Raw genomic sequence first — 18,433 nt, 5'->3', positions numbered from 1 at the left:
TGGAAGCTGGCATGGTGCCTCATGGTACCATCTGAGAGCTAGTCCTCAAGCAGGAGGCTTTCAGCTCAGATTCAGCTCAGGGGGCTCCAGGTTCTGTGTCTGAAGCGCATCCACCATGAAGCTATTTTCCTGTTGAGATACCAGGCATCCTCAGAGTCGATATTAGGGGAACTCCCTCTTCATGCTCCTCACACCACTCCACCCTGGCCAAAAGACCAACTTTCATAGCTCTCATTGGAATGTGTTAACAGATCCATTATAAGGAACCTCTAATTTTTTTTTCTGGCCACACCTTCTCCCTTGCTTATTCTTCACATTCCCTGTCTCAGCTGGCTGCTCTTGCTCGCTGAATGTCTGTGCTTCCAATTATCTTCTCTAGTTGGTTTGTGTTCATTCCCTACAAGCTAACGTCTGTTGGAAGCAACACTTGTGAACTGATCCGTGTTAAGATTTCATTTCCCTAGAGCCCCATATTTTCAGTGAGGTTTTCCTCTTAGGCAGAGTCCCGCTGGCAGGGCTGCTGCAGTCTGGTGGAGTCAGAGGAGTTGGGTTTCCCCTCAAATGCTGTTTATGTTGGGTTTATCACTTGGCCCCATGTTTAGATTCTCCTCCTCCAATGTGAATCACATGTCCATGAACAACAACTTCCCGGATCAACCCACGGGGTGTTTACATACCAGATACTCTTTTTAGAAAAGTAATTAAAGGAAATGTCCTTCCCAGCTTTCCTTGACAGGCTCAGGGAGTGGACTTGTTCCCTGCAGGAAGAAATATTTTCCTTCTCCATTCTGTTTTCTGCCCTGAGTTCCACAATGGATAATCGTGCTAAACACATAAAGCTGGTATTTGGTTCAGTCAGCAGCTTGGCTGACAGCTCACCTCACACCCTCCTCTGAGCTTTTCCATAGCAAAAGGTAAAAGAGATTCTTAGGTCAACCATAAATGAGTTTTTCAGCCCCTGGGCAAGTTGAGCTGTTTCCTTAGTTGTGTAGAGTGACACTGTCTCACTTACCACAGCACAGAAGCTAAGCAGGGGAGAGAGCTCCTGCCACTCTGAGGGCCTGGAACACTGCCCCCTGGAACTGAGAGGAAGCAGGATCCTCTAGAGTGGGTGTAGTCCACCCAGCACACCCTAGAGATTTGTAACCAAAGGGAGGATTTGCATTCAAGTGAGGATGAATCTTAATGCAAAGTCCTCAAGTCATCCCAAGTGTTTAGACTTTGGGCTTATAAACCCTCCTCAAAGGGATCCTCCTTCCTTCTTCATCCGTTATCTAGGCTGCACAAGATCTCAGTGAGGTTAAATTTGGATGAGACAAGCTAACCATTTTCAAAGCTCTGTGCCCTTGAGATATATAGCCAGCCCCAAACACTCCCACCATTGGGGCAGTAAATCATTAAGGGAGATTTAGCTAAACACACTCAGGCTCCTGTACATGGAAATTATTAACCAAACATGGGAAAGGAAGTCTCATGTTTCTAGACTCTCTGTGTTGATACAAAGAGACGCCTCTGAAGGCTGTGGTCTCTCTTTCTGCAGCAGGCCAGTGCATTCGACAACACTCTACTTTCATGTCTTTCTTGGGCACTTGCCACCCACTTGCTAGAGCAAAGACCCCTCCTTTTGTAGAAGCACAGGGTACTGCCAGCCAGTACAGAAAGGCTACAGGAGGGGATTGCCTTCTCCTAAGCAAAGTCACCCCTCTCTGGCAAATCGCAGCTGTGCTCATCTGGGAGGTTACCTTCTCTGCTTTCACCTCACCTCTCCCGCTCCACACCTGTAGCCTCTAGCTTCACCTCCTTGCACCCCAACCGTCCGCAGGGCATCTCAATCCTCTTCACACTTCCGGTTTCATTCACCTCACACCTCACCCTTGCCGCCACCTAAGACAGACAGACAGACAGACACAGACAGAAGTCCCTGCTCCCTGCCTACTAAGATCCTCTTTTGAGACCTGTCATTCCCTGGCTTCGGCTCTACGATCTGTCAAGAGGATGCCTAAAGTGCTGTCATGTCCCAAACTCTCTTGTGCCCGTAGGAGCCCATACCCTGTGAACTGTGGGTGACATGTGGGAAACAAAGGAGCCAGGACTCCTTCAAAACAAACGCTGCACACCCAGAAACAGACTGCCCATTTCCTCTAAGCTTCCCCAGGGTGTGTGCTATTTTCTGAGCGAGCAGAGCTCCTGTACTGGGGGGGTTGCTTTGAAGAGTTCCCACCTTACAGCTTTATCAAGCAGGGTTCATTGGAGAAACGCCCACCCAATCCCTGTTCTTCAACCCTGCGGGACTACTTTCCCAGGAAACTTTGACTTTGTAAATCAAAGCCAGTAACTCCCAGGGAATGGGCTTCCCAGGGGAATGTGGTCCTTTAAAAAATGATAGGTAGATAGGTAGGTAGGTAGGTAGGTAGGTAGGTAGGTAGGTAGGTAGATAGATAGATAGATAGCACAGGAGCTCTCTTCTTTAGCTTAGACATAGTTTCTCTCACAATTAGGAATATCATCCTATTTTTAAGGTGGACAACGGGAGCATCCAGCTCCCAGCCAGAAACCCCAGATTATCGCTGGAACAACCCCAACCTGTCCAGCTCCCCATCAGACCCCGCAGAGGGCTCCCAGTCACTAACAGTACCTCTTGGCAACGATGAGATGAGAAGGAACTGCAGGAACGCCAGCCCCAACTGCGCCCATCTGTCTAGCTCCATCGTTCCCGTTGCTTTGCCGGTACCGAGTGACTGGAGGGATGCCTAGGCGAGAACAGGGCAGCCGGCTCTGCTCTTGCTGGGACCTCCCCAAGCTCCAGCTGAAACAGAGCTCGGGTTTCAGCCCGCCGGGCTCTCCCACCCTCAGCTAGGGGAACCACCTTCGGCCAGAGCGACGTCAGCCCAAAGCTCTCCTCTTAACCCTTGAGAGGCCCGGGGAGTCGTGACCACGCCTGGAGGCCGGTGCACAGCGACCTACGGGGGACAGCGGGATACCAGAGCCCGCTCCTTCTCGCTGGACTTCCCGTGGTCAACCTTTGTTGATAGTGAAGGTAGAGATGTGTGGCAGGCAGCACTGACTGGGACCAGAAGTAGGAACGGCTGCGGCTGCGGGACCTCTCAGAGGAGACTAGAGAGGATGCTCATTCAAACATCCCGCACCTGAGCTAGAAAGCTGAGAGGAGAAAGGAGGATTGGAGGCTGGGCTAGGAGACTAGCATGGCACTGAGAGGGGAGGCTGAGAGGGCAGGATGGTACTAGAACCTGAGATGAGAGGCTTATAGAAGAGGCTGAGAAAGATGGCATGGAAGGCTGGAATCGGGGGCTGGGGCAGGTATTGGTTGTGGTCACCTAAATCAGCCAGACAGAGACAGATTGGAATAGTGGCCTGGGGCCCAATGGAATGACAGAGCTGTTTACTGTTCAAGCACTAGGACCAGAGTTTATTTCCTGAAATCCATAGAAGGAGATACTCCTTAAAATTGCCCCCCACCTCCATGCAGGAGGTAGGAGTATGCCCTCCCCCAACAGGCGATGGGAGGATAGAGTTAAACCCACCTGCACTCCCCTCTCAACACTGCTCTACCTCCAAGCGCTTTCTTTCCCCTTTTCTACTCTGAGCAACTGCACACACAGGCTACTGGGAAATCCTGATCTGAGTTCATGATGGTGGGGCAGCACAAGATACTCCCCAAGAGCATACAGACAGGACCCTAGTGTCTCTTTCCCACAATCAGGGAAAAGGAGCCCTTGAGAGTCTAAGGTCACACAAGTGAGGGGCACAGCTGAGGTTTGAGCCTACGATTATCAGATCCACAGACTGTAGTCCTAATCACTATGGTGTACAGCTTCAAAGGTGATACTCACATAAAAGTAAGTTTAACCATTATAGTCAAGATGTACAATCGGTAGCGTTTTCTATAAATTCTGGAATCAAAAAGATTCAGATTTTAAGTCACTTGCATGAAATCACTGAGCTACGAATGGCAAAGCATAATATACTTGCGTCTAATTTAGACCTGGGGCTTTGGGATGTGCCAATAAGAGTTTTTGATGTTAGATTAAAACTCAAAGTTATGAGGCATGGATGATTCTTCAGGGCTAGTGAGAAAAGTATTATCTCCATCCACGGAGGAGAATAATGAGAACTTTCTAGAAGGAAGGTTGAACCGGGCCAGTGCCCTTGAGAAACAATGCATATATATGAATTACTCTCTAAATTGTACTTATTCGTTTTGCTCAAAGTATGTATGGCAAAGTTAACCAGCAAAATGCACTTTAAATGGTTTAGATAGATGATGGATGGATGGATGGATGGATGGATGGATGGATGGATGGCACACAGTTAAGTGACATATGACAGATACATACTTGTGGACTGATAAGTGATAGATAGATAGATAGATAGATAGATAGATAGATAGAGATAGATAGATAGATAGATAGATGCACATATACAAATAGAATGATGGTAAGTAATTGAAAGAAAGAGTGAGAGAGAACCCATTGAAGAGAATTGTGTGGAGTTTGGCAATGAGCAAGAACATAATGTGAGTGTGACAGGGTTTCTAAATTTTATCCTCTAGTTTTTGGGGTGCTTTGATGATTTTGAAAAGCAAAATCCCAAGAAGAATATCACCCTAGACTACTCATGAAGGCCTGAAGCAGAGAGAAAACCATGGAATTGGAAGGGACAAGATGATATAGACAATTTGAGGAAGGTTGAACACCAGCTCTCAGGAAAGTTTGGAAAGACAGGAACCATGACACAGGCTTCTACTTTCTGCACTCAGTGAGATATGGTTTTTCACTGGAGGCCAGGGCTAGTAAGAATGGCAGACCCTCCATCCATGGAGGGGAATGGGTAAGAGCAGTTGAAGAGACTGGGAGAACTCAGCATTCAATGACCTGTGTCCAAGTCCTTGCTTCACTTTCTAGCTACATGACATTGAGTAAGCTACTCAACTCTTTCAGCTTGTCTTCAGTATACAGTAGGCATAATGATCAAACCTGTTTTAGAAACTCTTGGAAAGATGGAATGAGATTATTCATGCAAAGATACTGCAGGGATAGCACACACGGCTGCTGTAAATAAATATTAGGCATCATCATTGTCTGTCCTGAGAGTGACCTTTTGAAAACTCAGTATGAGCTTTCACCCTCATTGTCAACTTCTCCAACCAGGAGAAACTTCTCCATTTGTATAAGCAAGCATCAAGAATGGCATTGAAGCCAGTTGGTGGTGGCACACAACTTTGATCTCAGCACTCAGGAGGCAGGCAGATCTCTTGAGTTGAAGTCATCCTGATCTACAGAGCAAGTTCTAGGACGTCCAAGACTGCACCAAGAAACCCTGTCTTGAAAAACAAAACAAAATAGAATGGTATTAAAGAGAAGAAAAATGGCATAAAATCGGATATCTGAAAGAATGCAAGGCAGAAACTAGAGGAAGAGTTTGCTCTGTTGTTGGTAGGAGCAATGGGTTAGACGTAGCTCCATTTCTAAATGCCTGTATATATTAGGGCTTCTCAAGCCCACTAAGAGCTAGCTGTCAGGACTATCTCTGTCTTTACTGACTCCATCCCCCAAGCCTCTTTGCACCAATACCCAGCATCCTACTCCTCACAGCAGCTGTACCCCAGATATGTTGGGCTCTGGGTGTTGAACCTGAGGGGCAGCAGAACATATCACCCAAGCATGCCTCTGTAACAAAAAGACTGAGGTAAAAGCAAATGAGAAGAAGCTATTGTGAGAACTCTGTGGCCTCTTCCATTTGAAAACACTCCTCTTATAAAGGAGTCCCCATTTCCTGTCTACATGAGGAAGTTAGTTATTATAACTCTTATGAGCCTGGAGGAGTTGATATACAAACCCTACTGCCTGGTGCTTGTCTCCCCATGGCTCCCTTATATACTTATGCCTTCTCACAGTTGTGCCCCTGGAAACTCCTTGTCCTATCTTAGCCAGTTCTCCACAGATGAATTGCTCTGCTATGGTACTCTATAAGCACAAGGTGTAGTTGTGCTCTCTCCTAAGACAGCTCCAGGAGGACCTCCCTGGTTTATTGGCTAGCCAATCTTGTCTAATGGGTGAGCTCCTGGTCACTGAGGGATTCTACCTCAAAAGAGATGGACAGAATTCCTGAGAATAGCCAAGGCTGTCCTCTAGCCTTTATATATAGATACACATGCATGTATACATATTGTACTTATATGAGCACATGAATGCATACAAACATGCATGCACATGTATACTCCCAAGTATATGAATCATGAATATATTTGATTTTCTTTTTATTAATCTGTTTCCTACTAGTCTAATTGACAGGACCCTAGTCAATGATTGCAAGGTGGTTACAGAAAATAATAAAGATTCCCCCTCATTTATAAACCTGATGGGGTGCATCTTAAAGAAGTTTCTGATTGCAGATCTTTTGCTTCTCCGGGGCTAAGAACTGAAAACACAGCCCCTTCTGTCTGGAATGCCCACAGGGCTTTGCATGCTAGTTTGAGCCACTAATTTGAGTTTCCTGGTTTCATTGGACAAGGGAACTCTGTAAAGAAAATACTCCAAAGTAAACTTCTCTGCTGTATACAGAAGTATGAGCATCTATGTGGATGATTGAAATCAGTGGTCATCAGATCATGTTCTGCTAAGCTTCACAGGAGCTGCGGGGCTGGGCCAGGACCAGCGAGGCTGTGATGATGAGATCAGAAAGTCCGTAGTTTATCCAAGACTGTGCAGCTCTGGAGAAATCCCCATTTTCCTATATGAGTGTAGCTGCCTGTGCTCCCATTAACAACAGTACCATTTTTTAGTGTAACTAGAGTTCAGTATTGTTCTAAATCAGGTCTTCTAAACAGAGGAAGCACATGGAGAAAGGGGAGCTTGGAGGAGCTCTGAAAGTCTCAAAATACAAGGACTTTTCCCACCATTTTTTGAAGGACGAAAAAGTCATAGCCTTCTTCCAAGTCTCACCTAGAAACTTTCATGGACATTGATCTTGGTGAGATTTCACTTTTTTAATTATTGACTAAATATTATTTTTAGATTTAGGGAAAATATTTCTGTACATCTAAGCAATTGTTGAGTCCAGGCTCTAAACAACAAGTTATTTTCAAGAACTTTTTATTTTCCCCAACTTTAAGAGAGGGTATTCTTCGGGATGTAATGATAGGTCAGGGATTAAGAGTATTTGTTGCTATGGCAAGGGATCTGAGTTCTGATGCAGTACCCACATAGGGGGTCTCACAACTACTTGCAATCCCAGATCCAGAGGATCCAATACCCTCTCCTCTCTAGCACCTATAGACACATGGCATGTACATACATACACAAATGCACATAAATAGATATAAAATCTTAAAGAAAATAATATTCGTGATTTAGCACTTGCTCTGGATCCTGTTCCTGGTGTTGACTCTACTGACTGAACCCTTGTGAACTATGAGCTTATGGTGGTCTTACTTTCCCTCCATTTGTTAAGAGAGAAAAATAACAGTAATATCTCCCATAGGCTTGGAACAAAGAGCTCAGAACAGCACCTAAAATCGAATATTGACTTGATGTTATAGTAGTGACGTCCAAGATCTTTTTCTTAAAATTTCTGCAGTCATATTTTTACGTGTGTGTGTGTGTGTGTGTGTGTGTGTGTGTGTGTGTGTGTGTAAGTCAGAGGGTCAGAGGATAACTTCTGGGAGTTGGTTCTCTCTTTCACTATGTGGGATCTGAGGACCAAACTGGAGTTCTCATTCTTGGCAGCGAGTGTCTTTACACACCAAGCCATCTTACCCATCAGACATCAATGGTTCCTATAGAATGCTCCAGAGAGAAATAAATCCCAAGTATGAAAAATGCAGAGTGATCTGCCAGGAAATAGGAATGTCAGTCAAAGTGAAAAGTTGTCTCCTGCCCAGTGTGGTGACACATACCTTTAATCCCAGGAGACAGATACAGAAGGATCTCTGTGAATTCAAGGCTAGCTTGGTCTACATAGTGAGTTCCTGGACAGTCAGAGCTGCATAGTGAGACTTTGTCTTAAAGTGTGAGTGGCATGGGAAGAGGAAAAAAAGGAAAGAAAAGGAAAAAAGACCCAAGTATTATCTCCATATTACCAACACTCAGAATTCAACAATGAGCTATGGTGGTAGATGGTGTTAAGTCACCCATAATACTAAGTTGTACAAGAAAGGATGGGGCACACCGCATATAGACAGATGGCTGTCTTTTTGAATGCCAACATCTCTAGCTTAGAAGTCTCTGTAGACCACCTACACACTTGGAAAGCCAGAAAGGAAAGAAGGCAGCAGAGAAAGGGAGAATGGAGGCTCTGACTTCTGGTAATTAAGCTTGGCTTTCATCAGCATCACAAACACCACGTTCAAGTCAACAGACAAGAGAAAAAAGGAAGCACTGTGGAAAAGAAAGGGCCTTCCCCTGGAGCCTGCTAGGCCACGCCATGGAAGCCTCCAGACTTAATGAATCCCTGCTGTTCTCCTATACAGCAAACAGTCCTGCTTCTGCCTCCAGCGTTGGGCTGGCTCAGCTCCACTCCCTTCCCGCTGGGAGTCAGGCAAGAAGAAGGTGCCTCTGTGGTTCTTCTCTGGCCACATTCTTCTGGCTCTATGTCATTCATGCAAATTGCTGAAAGCCAGCGAGCCTCTCACTTCACAGTCAATGTGCTCCTCCTGCAACACCTGGAAAGACCTGGTTTTGACTTCCATGTGTGTGCAGTTATAAGCTTCAACTGAAAATAAGAGTTGGCTGCTGCACACAGCTTTATGAAGCCACTGGTGACTGTCTGGCCGTGATCCAAGTGGCTGGCTGACGAGTTAAAAGTAGTTGATCCATCTGATGTGTGAACCCAAAATGAAGTCATTTCATGAGAAGGCAGCAGAGGGTGGAGGTAGAAATGACCTCAGTGCACAAAAAGCACACTGAGCACAACAGACCCCATATGCACCAGGAATCTCCTACTGACTGGGTATATGGACATAAGCACATTGGCCTGCTGGGTCTCAGTTTCCACAAAAGCCCTGTTTATTAGGAAAACTTATTCCTACAAGTTGCAAGTTCCTGGCTGGCACACACACACACACACACACACACACACACACACCATAAATAAATAAACAATTGAATGATAATATTTAAATGGAAATAATAGCAACTTGTAAATTTCCTAAGAATTTTCAAATGAGTCTGGTGATACACATAATAAAAACTAATATTTACCATTAATGTACCTATCTATAAAATCCCACTGTACCTCTTTCAAAAACAATAATCCATTCAGACTGTTAGCTGAAATTAAAAAGTGGGTACTGTTTTCCTCAGATCTGTAATTTAAACTATATTACATTGCTATTGATTTAAGACAAAAGCACATTTAAAAGTTGTATTTTCTTATGCAATTACAATTTTAGTTGGCAGTCTAGAGGTAGACTATGCATTCAAAGAAAGACAAAACATGAGAGGCATTTTCTAATTGGATCCTGCCTAGACCCCAGAAACACTCTTGCCGGGGAACCTGGCTTTGAATATCTGGTTCAGTCTCATCACACTGTTTACAAGGTTGAGAAGGTTTTGTATATAAATCAAGCTGCTTCTCTCAATGGGAGGAAATAAATGACATAAAACAAACACAGGATAAAAATCTTCATTCATTCATTCAACACACATTATTGTATTTTGTTATGTTCATCAGCTTAGATTTCAGCAGTTTGGCTATGAATGAAAGCTGTGTGAGCTCCCACTCTCAAGCTACAAAGAGCATACATGGGTGAGACACTGGTCAATGTGGGGATTACATCAACAGGATACCCCTGAAGCTAATTACAAGGAGTTCAATCCTCCCCCTCCCCGCCCCCGAGCTTCCCGAGGAAGTGACATTGAACTTCTGCCCTAAAAAAGAGAGAGCAGGGGATGGACAATAAGGATGAACCATTTAATAAGGAGATGAGACCTTGAAGATGACAAACTTTATTCCAAGGACAATGAAAAACAATTTGAAAACTGGACAGTTACTGGATCGTATTAGACCTCAGAATAGCTCTCTGTACCCTGCATCAATTGGGTGGGGAGAGGTGACTTGATGGAAGAGGCAGTAAGGACGTCAGAAAGATGGGACCTATGATGGATGCATGTGGAGGATTGAGAGAGAAACCACAGGCACATCCCTGTTCTAGGGCTGTGCAGACATTGGCTTGTGCATGGTAGAATGCTGGAGGAACCCTGATATCCCCAAGCTCAAAGAGAAAGGAGAGAGGGGGGAAAAAAAGAGAAGGAAAAGGAGGAGGAGGAGGTGGTGGAGGAGGAGGAGGCAACCCTTATCAGTTGCCCTGTCGTATGAGCCAAGCTCCTAATCTTAGTCTATAGAGATAGGTGGGTGTTGCTGCCTTATTCAGGACGGGATGTGAAAAAGAGAAAGTCTTCAATATGCCCAAGAGCTTGAGTCTCACTCCTAGTCATCGGAACTATGGAAGGAAAAGTAGTCTGATGTGAGCATACATATACAGGCTTAGGGTCCTGCTGGCTGAACAGGAGACTGAATGGTTGGAAATGTCTATAGTAGAGACAAGTAGATGGGTAAATACAGTGGACACTAAGTGGAATTCTAAAGTGTGATGGTAATGAAAAAACTGTAGAGAAAGCAGCCACCAAGAACAGGCACTAGACAGCAAAGTATAGGTAGTCCCTGAGTTACACCAGATCGACTTAAGATTGTTCTACTTCATGGAGATGTTAAACTGGGATCTTTCTTCTGGGCTAGTGATGAACAGTACTACACTTACATGTGATTCGAGGCAGAATCAGTGAGCTACCACTCCTAATTGTGACTCCTATGGAATCACAATGGGGTAACAATGGACTCCACCCTGCGCTGTATTGCCAGACTATGATGTTCAGGAGGTTGCTTGCATGGACACTTTACATTATCAGCTTATGATGAGGTTATCAGGAGGTCTCTCATAGTAAATCAAAGAATGTCTACAGATACAAACTGCTCAGCCAGTAACTAATAGCCTGAGTTGGTAATCAGGCCCTTGACATCTGACATACATACATACATAAACAGAAGGCCCTCGTGGCTGAGATGGATGTTAACCAAGGCATAGCAGCCTGGACTGTAGCTTACAGAAACCAATCTGACTATTAAAACTTCTGCATGTGTCACTGCCAGCAACAGGGCCCAGTGCCACATTGTGTTGCGTAAGACTGGAACAGATGCCAGAGTCTGTATTTCTAACAAAGTCCCAATGATGTCAATGGAGGTCTGTGGGCTACCACTTGCACAGTGAGAGCTGAGATGCACAGGTGTCGCCTTATCGAAGGTTACAGAGGAGAGCTCTTCTAACAAGCTCTAAAGGTGTCATGAACAGGCTAGCAGGCAATACGTTCCCCTTTAAGTAAAAGAGGAAAGCAGCAGCAGGAAGCCCTGATTCTTGGGAGTTAGCACCACAGGCTCAGTCTAAATGGATTAGGATGGCTTCCAGGCATGCTTCTGGCGATGAAGGGGTTCCCACTGTCAGGTGGTTTACCAAGGAGCAATCATGAACTGTGTTTTTTCTCTTGAAAGATTTAGAGCTGGCTCTCTCTCTCTCTCCCTCCCTCTCCCTCTCCCTCTCCCTCTCCCTCTCTCTCCCCCTCTCTCTCTCATTTGTATGTATGTATGTTTGTGTGTGTGCTCATGTGTGTGCAGGTGCATATGTGTGAAAGTAGAATAGAAGATATCACTGGTTATCCATTTTGATTTTTGGCAAGTCCTCTATCTCAGCTAGAATTCCCCAAATAAGCTAAGCTGCCTGACCAACAAGCCCAAGATCATAGCACCATGCCTAGCTCTCTTTAGCATGAGTTCTGAGGGTCAAACTTAGGACTGAGCCATTTCCACAGCCCAAGATTCATACAGTCCCTTTTCCCCTACCCTGCTGGTCTGGCCACGGACATTAAACCGTTAGTCTTAAGTTTCCATGACCCGCAGCACAATTGCCATTGAGAGTATGCTGTTCTTCATTAGAGGTCAGAAGGCATCTGGCAGGGGCCCTGATAAATTCCAGTCCGAGCATGGTCTCTACAAACCTCCCCCGTTTGCCTCACAGGGCTTCCCACAACCTCAGGACAGCCATCAGTCAGGCTGGACCAGGGCCATGTCAACACCAGGCTCTGCTTGACTGTCCCTCTGGTAGACTGGGCCCATTTACCTGTAATTTGGCTCTGGACACTTTTCCTTATCATATTTCATTGGAAAATCTGATCTCATTTGAGGTTAGTTTCCAGTTCTGTTTCTGGACCAGTAACCAGTGGAAGGCAGCCAGAGAAATGTAAACAGGTAATGAAATGTAACAGGGTCCACACTTTCAGCGATATTTCATGCCTCCAACAAGTCTGGCTTCCTCCACTGAATATCCTGGGTCTGTTCTCCCTCACCATGGCAAGTACTTCAGGGAAACAGAGCTATCTGCAGTCATTAGAAAGCCAAGTCCACCTGCTGGACCAAATTCAGGAAGGAGGGCAAGTCAGGGTCAGCCTGTAAGTGGTGGATGGGGTGAGAGTCTGGCCTGGAGTCCAGAGGGGCCTATAAATCACAGGTTTCCAAAAGAAAGACGCTCTCCTGGGAGTCAGGTGAGCGTTCCACCTGCAGCTGGGCGGCTGGATGCTATTAACCAGTGGCCCCACGGGGTTTCCATGCAAGTGTGCTGGATTCCTTACACCCTGGAAACGATTTACTGCCCTTGTCTGCTCTTTCTCCTTACAGATCTCTGTGATGCCTCTCTTTTCCATGCACACGTTTGTTTCTCGTTTTCTTCTGCACATGTCTTTCTGCTCCTCCTCTCTTCTCTTTCCTTCCCCTTTTCTTTTAGCTCCCATTTAACTTCTACCCACTTCTCCTCCTGACAGGAGGGCAAGGCCATACATAAATATGAGGTCATACTGGAACATTCCTGACTGGAGGACGGGTTTGTAGGCATAGAACTGACGGCCTGCAGAGCATCTGGCAGCAGCAGATTCAGTCTGAAGGAATCATAGAAAGCCATTGTCCTCCGCCTCTGTTAGTTGCCCATTTTAGCTTCTGCTCACCCTTTCTGGCACCCCCAGAGAGATGGTCAACCCTACCAGTCTCACCTGAGCCTGCAATAGCTCAGATTTAAAGGCATTTCTTCCTGTGCTACAGCCATTAATTCACACCTCACAGGCTTTCACAGGTTCACTCGGGAATCCAGATCTTTGCAAGTTGTCTTTCATTAGTGGAATAGCTGTCCCTTTGAAGGCACCATTGCTGGAGCTGGGGGCGGGGAGCGGGGAGATGGCTCAGTGGGTAACACACTTGCTAGGCAATTATGAGACTGGGGTTTGGATCTCTAGCACCCACGTGAATTCTAGACAGACATGATAATCTATCTCTATAATCCTAGTACTTAGGAGGACAGGAGATATCCATCAGAATCTGGCTAGCTAGAATATCCAAATTGCTGAGCTCTGGGTTCAAGTGAGAGATGCACTTCAATACACAAGGTAGAAAGCAATCAAGTGAGAGATCTCAGGTCTCTACATGCATGTACACACACACACACACACACACACACACACCTTTGCTGAGTACACAGCTTCAGATGGAAAGATAATTCTGTTGGGGCATGCCCCTGGTCGAGGGTACACCATCAGGGGTGGTGCTGGAGGATGGATGACTTTCTTCCATTCTTATCACACTGTGCACATAACCTGGCTCACTGTGCATATAATCTGGTCCTCTTCTTGCACCTTAACATCAGTCCACTCTCTAACATTAGTGGTCTGAGAAAACATCAGGGATACCTGGAGTTCAGATCTCTCTGTTCTAGCTCTCTCCACTAGGGAACCAAGCCTTTTTCTGTAAGGTGAGGGGTTGGGTGACTCACCCACAAAGTCCGTAGGCTTCTCACATCAGTGAACTTGTTCTATATCTAAACCTTTGCTTCACAGCTTTCTCTTATCTACGAATAGAAACCTGTCACTTCGCACAGCCATTCCACACATTACTGGCTTTGTCACAGGATGCTACATAATACCAGTACCTCGTAAATTCTCAGTCTCTTGTCTCCTGGCATCCCAAGAGGGGTCTCCCAGGTACTTACCAACTAGTCAGTCACCACAAACACAAGACAGCTACTTGGCCTTTATCTTCTCCTACTCCACTTATATAAAGTTCCCAAGCACTCTCAATGTGTGCATCCAGCTGAGGCTGCCTGCAGTCAGAGTACAGGAACTGCCCACTCATCCCCACAACTGCTGCATCTCCAGATACCAACAAGCTGCCCACAACACAGCATCATCCAGACCTGCAGATGGCCTTACTAAGCCTGGAAGTGTTACAGATTCTATTGTCTAATGCAATTGCCTGTTCATTCTTGTCCTTCTGCATCTCGTCTCTAAGAACTCGAGATGCAAGTTATGAACTGCACAAATGGGCTCCTCTTCATTTTCTCTAGCTTCAAGTGGGAAACCCTGTCTACAACTTACCTCCTGGGGCACTCCACATCTTTGGCAGATGTGAATTTCATTGTAAGCTCAAGCTAAGACTTTCCTACACACACACACCCAAAATGTGTGTGTGTGTGTGTGTGTTCATTATGAGAAAATAGAACTATGGGGCTTAGGTATATAACATAGTAGGTATCTGGATCAATAGCTCAGTTGGGAACACTGACAGGGACACTGCAGGTTCCATCCCTACCACTGCATAAATTTGCCTTGTCTATAATCTGTAACCCTGAATTCTTTCTTCAGCTTCTTCACCCCATGCATTCTGGAAGGAGGTCTTAATATCCCATGAAAAAAATGTGACTGGTAAGGCTGTGGGTGATGTTTAAAACCCTGTATTCTGTATTTACTGACAAAAGAAAAGGTCAAATTGTTAAGGAAATACAATAATATACTGTTTTTTAAAAAAAGCCCGTTTTTGATGGTCAATGTAGGGAGCTTGAAAGAAAAACTACAAGCTGGACACTCAGTCTGAAAACTATGCAAGGTTCTATTTTTAGAACTAATGAGAAGAGCTTTATATAGGAACAAGGCATAATAATAATAAGAGCTATTTTTCTCCCTCTAGGAATGAGGAATAAAAAGTGGCTACCAGTGTGCACCCAGAATTCACCTGGAATCCAAGACCTTGCTCTCTGCTCTGTCCTGGGGATCTGGAGAGAATAAGCCCGACTATAGGTGCCTGGAAAGGAATATGCACTTGATAGTCAACTACTCTATTATTAATAGCACACATGGAGCTAGAAAAACAGACCTTACTTCATGTAATGAAGGCAAGAAGCTTTCGCTATTGTTCACTTCCTCTGTGACAGAAACTACGAATACACTATTGTATAGGACTCTCCTATCTAAACTGACTAGACATTAGATTGTTCCCGTTTCACAGAGTATATACTGGGCCCAGAGACATTAAGTTCACAACAGCTCTGCCCTATCTTGCTTCTGGAAGGTTGTTTGGGTTCAGAAAGGACTCCTACAAAAGTCGAGGTCGTGCTCACTTGCTTTTCTGTCTTGTCTCCACCATTCCTCACTCTGTCCCCACTCACCATCATCTAAAACCCCACAAAATGGCTCCAGCTACCACTGGTGCAAACCCCACTAAACCTAGGAGTTTGGAGGTGGAGACCAGAAATACCAACGGGATTTGGTAATGTGGCAGAAGAGGCCAAGCAGCAGTCTGCAAAGAGACTTCCAAGCACGCGTCCAGACAAAACCCCAACAACGTGGCCCCTGAATGCTCCCCTGGCTTCAGTAGAAGGTGTGGTCTTCTTTTCGCGTCTGGAAGTATGCTGGCTGCTTATTCCAGGACAGGGTCTGTGATGATACCCGTGGCCTTCATCTTTTATGTTTTTGGCACAAGAACAGCTAAGTGCTTTTTCATTTTTCAGTTTTTAAGCCTCACTGTTCAGAGACACTAAATCAACTGTAAAAGTATGTTAGGAAAACCAAGTTGGCAAGCCAGGTCTCCTGGAAAGGAGCAGGGCTGGCTTTATTTTCCATTATCTCAGGGTAAAACAAGTAGATTTAGCCTCAGATGATGTTCTTGTAAGGTCATCAGGAGCACAGTCATTTAAACCACGGCTTGGGCCGGCTCAAGTGCTGAGCATGACCTAATCAGGCCTTAAATTCTCAAAGACCGGAGAAAGAAGAAGGGGGCAGGGTGGCTGGCCTAGATCTGAGGATTTCAAAGTTATCTTGAGCAAGGAAGTTTTCCTTTACTGCTGCAGAAGCCCCTTGGGGAGCTTCCAGAGGAAGCTGATCCTGTGCATCCTCTAAAGCTTCTTTTGTTTTCTGCCATGAGCCAGGTGAAGTCTGGGCAGAGCAAGCCATTTTCTATTCCAGCTCAGACGTTTCTGGGCTGGATGGCTTACCTCCAGTGGTAGCTGCTGGGCAGCAACCTTGCACAAGGTCTTAAATGTGATTGAGTGTTTCTCCATTTGTACGGACATTTGTCTGGACTTCTTTAGAAATCTGATGGCTTGGTTGGATGAATGTGATGGCTCCGAGGATAGAAACACTTGTCATACAAATTTGGGATGACCCAAGTTCAAGATTTAAAACTCACATGGTGGAATGAGGGAATCAATTCCCAAAGGAACCAACTCTGGCCTCCATACTCCTACTGTGGCACAGGCACATTGGAAAGTGCAAGCGCGCACACACACACACACACACGGGGGGGGGTGCAGACAGACAGAGAAAGAGAGAGAGAGAGAAAGAAAGAAAGAAAGAAAGAAAGAAAGAAAGAAAGAAAGAAAGAAAGAAAGAAAGAAAGAAAGAAAAGAGTTAGAAAGCATGAAAGCAAGCAAGGAAGGAAGGAAGAAAGAAAGGAAGGAAGAAAGAGAGAGAGAAAGGAAGAAAGGAAAGAAGATAGATAGATAGATAGATAGATAGATAGATAGATAGATAGATAGATAGATAGATAGTAGTTTTAAGAGAGTTTCTGGTTTAGCAGGTAAAGGTGCCTGCTATTGAGCCTGATGACCCATGTTTGACGGCAGAACATCTGCAAACTGTCTTCTCACTTCCACATATGCTCCTTGGCACACACAGACATACACACACAATAAATAAAATGTAATGAAAAAAATAAAAAGGAGTTTGGCTATTCTTGTGGGCATTAAACAAGGTAAGTGATGTAGCATGACTTGCACATTGCCAGGAACATCCTACTGAGGGATTCCTAGAAAGGCAGTTGAGTAATCAAGAAGGTAGGAACCACAGTTGGAAATGACATGTTTGAATCTTGCCTCCATCACTTACTAGCTACAGGCAAGTTATCCAATAACTCAAAGCCATTCTTCATGTTCAAAATGGATATCGATGGAGGGTGTCTTGTACTTTACAGGGCTGTTAGCCATCCAAGTATTGTTGAAAGTTCTTAGGTTACTAAACAGAGCAAATCACCCTCGTTTCACTTAGGAAACAAGAAATCAACACACTGTGTGACTCTGAGATCAATGATAGAATCAGAGGATGAGCTGAAAGACCACACTGCTCCCAGGAGCAGAAAACCTAGGACATAGCAGTGATGGGAAGGAAGAATGTTATCTTGGAGATGCTGATAGAAGGACAAATTACCTGCACCTGGGTACCAAGGCCGAGTCTCTCTTCAGAGGAAGGTGAATGTTTTGACACATAATCAAGGTCAGATCCAAGGTGGGAAGAGTGGTTATTGAAAATGTCGCTGTGAACAAAAAGCAGGGGACTTTGCAAGCAGAATCAACTGATGTCAACAATATCTACCACTAAAGCTTCTAGTACTGGTAGTCAGAGGGCTGGTGAGAGGTCTCACTGAGGAGAGTCCCTGCCACACAAGGTTAAAGACCCAAGTTCAAGTCCCAGAACCCATGCATGAGGGTACCAATTTGTAATTCCAGCACTGAGAAGGTAGAGACAGGCAGATACTATGGCTTGCTGACCATCCAGACAATCGGATCAATGAACTTCAGGTCAACCTATGAGAGACACTGTCTCAAATACCAAGGTAGATGGCAACTAAGGAATGATACCAGATGTTGACCTCTGACCTCTGCAAGCATGTGTGCCCATAGGAACACCCCCATGTACACACAAAGCAGAATATTGTTCATTCAAGGAAGGACAAAAGTAATCAATAATAAGTGTCAGTGGATATGGTAGCGCACACCCATTGTCATTGCATTAGAGATGCTGAGGCAGGAAGAGAGAAGAGCCTGGGCTACATAGCAACTGCAAGACCAAACAAACAAACAAAAGCTTAGTGTCAATTAGTAACTAAATTTGAACAATTGGCAAAGTCAGAAGAATGGTCATTTCCTCAATTTGGAAACTTTTTATGTTTTTCCCTTCCCCAATATCTTTGTCTTTGGGGGAAATTAATATCTCACCATTAGAGAATAAAGACCATTATTTCTTGCCTGCTCTCTCAGCGTCTGACACTGTGTTAA

The 18,433-nt window shown here is 45.0% G+C and overlaps 1 protein-coding gene across 1 annotated transcript in view; it reads right to left on the bottom strand.

Moving 5' to 3' along the window:
* Pamr1 (peptidase domain containing associated with muscle regeneration 1) overlaps nucleotides 1-3,077 on the bottom strand; it is an 88,416-nt gene extending 85,339 nt beyond the window's left edge. Inside the window, exon 1 of the mRNA XM_021155746.2 lies at nucleotides 2,636-3,077. Within this exon, the coding sequence (XP_021011405.1) occupies nucleotides 2,636-2,708 (73 nt within the window). The 5' untranslated portion in view covers nucleotides 2,709-3,077. The remainder of the gene's footprint in view (nucleotides 1-2,635) is intronic.
* Between the last annotated feature and the right edge of the window lie 15,356 nt (nucleotides 3,078-18,433).

The sequence above is a fragment of the Mus caroli genome, chromosome 2, assembly GCF_900094665.2.
Source record: "Mus caroli chromosome 2, CAROLI_EIJ_v1.1, whole genome shotgun sequence".
In the NCBI taxonomy this organism is placed as follows: domain Eukaryota; kingdom Metazoa; phylum Chordata; class Mammalia; order Rodentia; family Muridae; genus Mus; species Mus caroli.
This window is presented reverse-complemented; position numbering and strand designations above follow the sequence as displayed.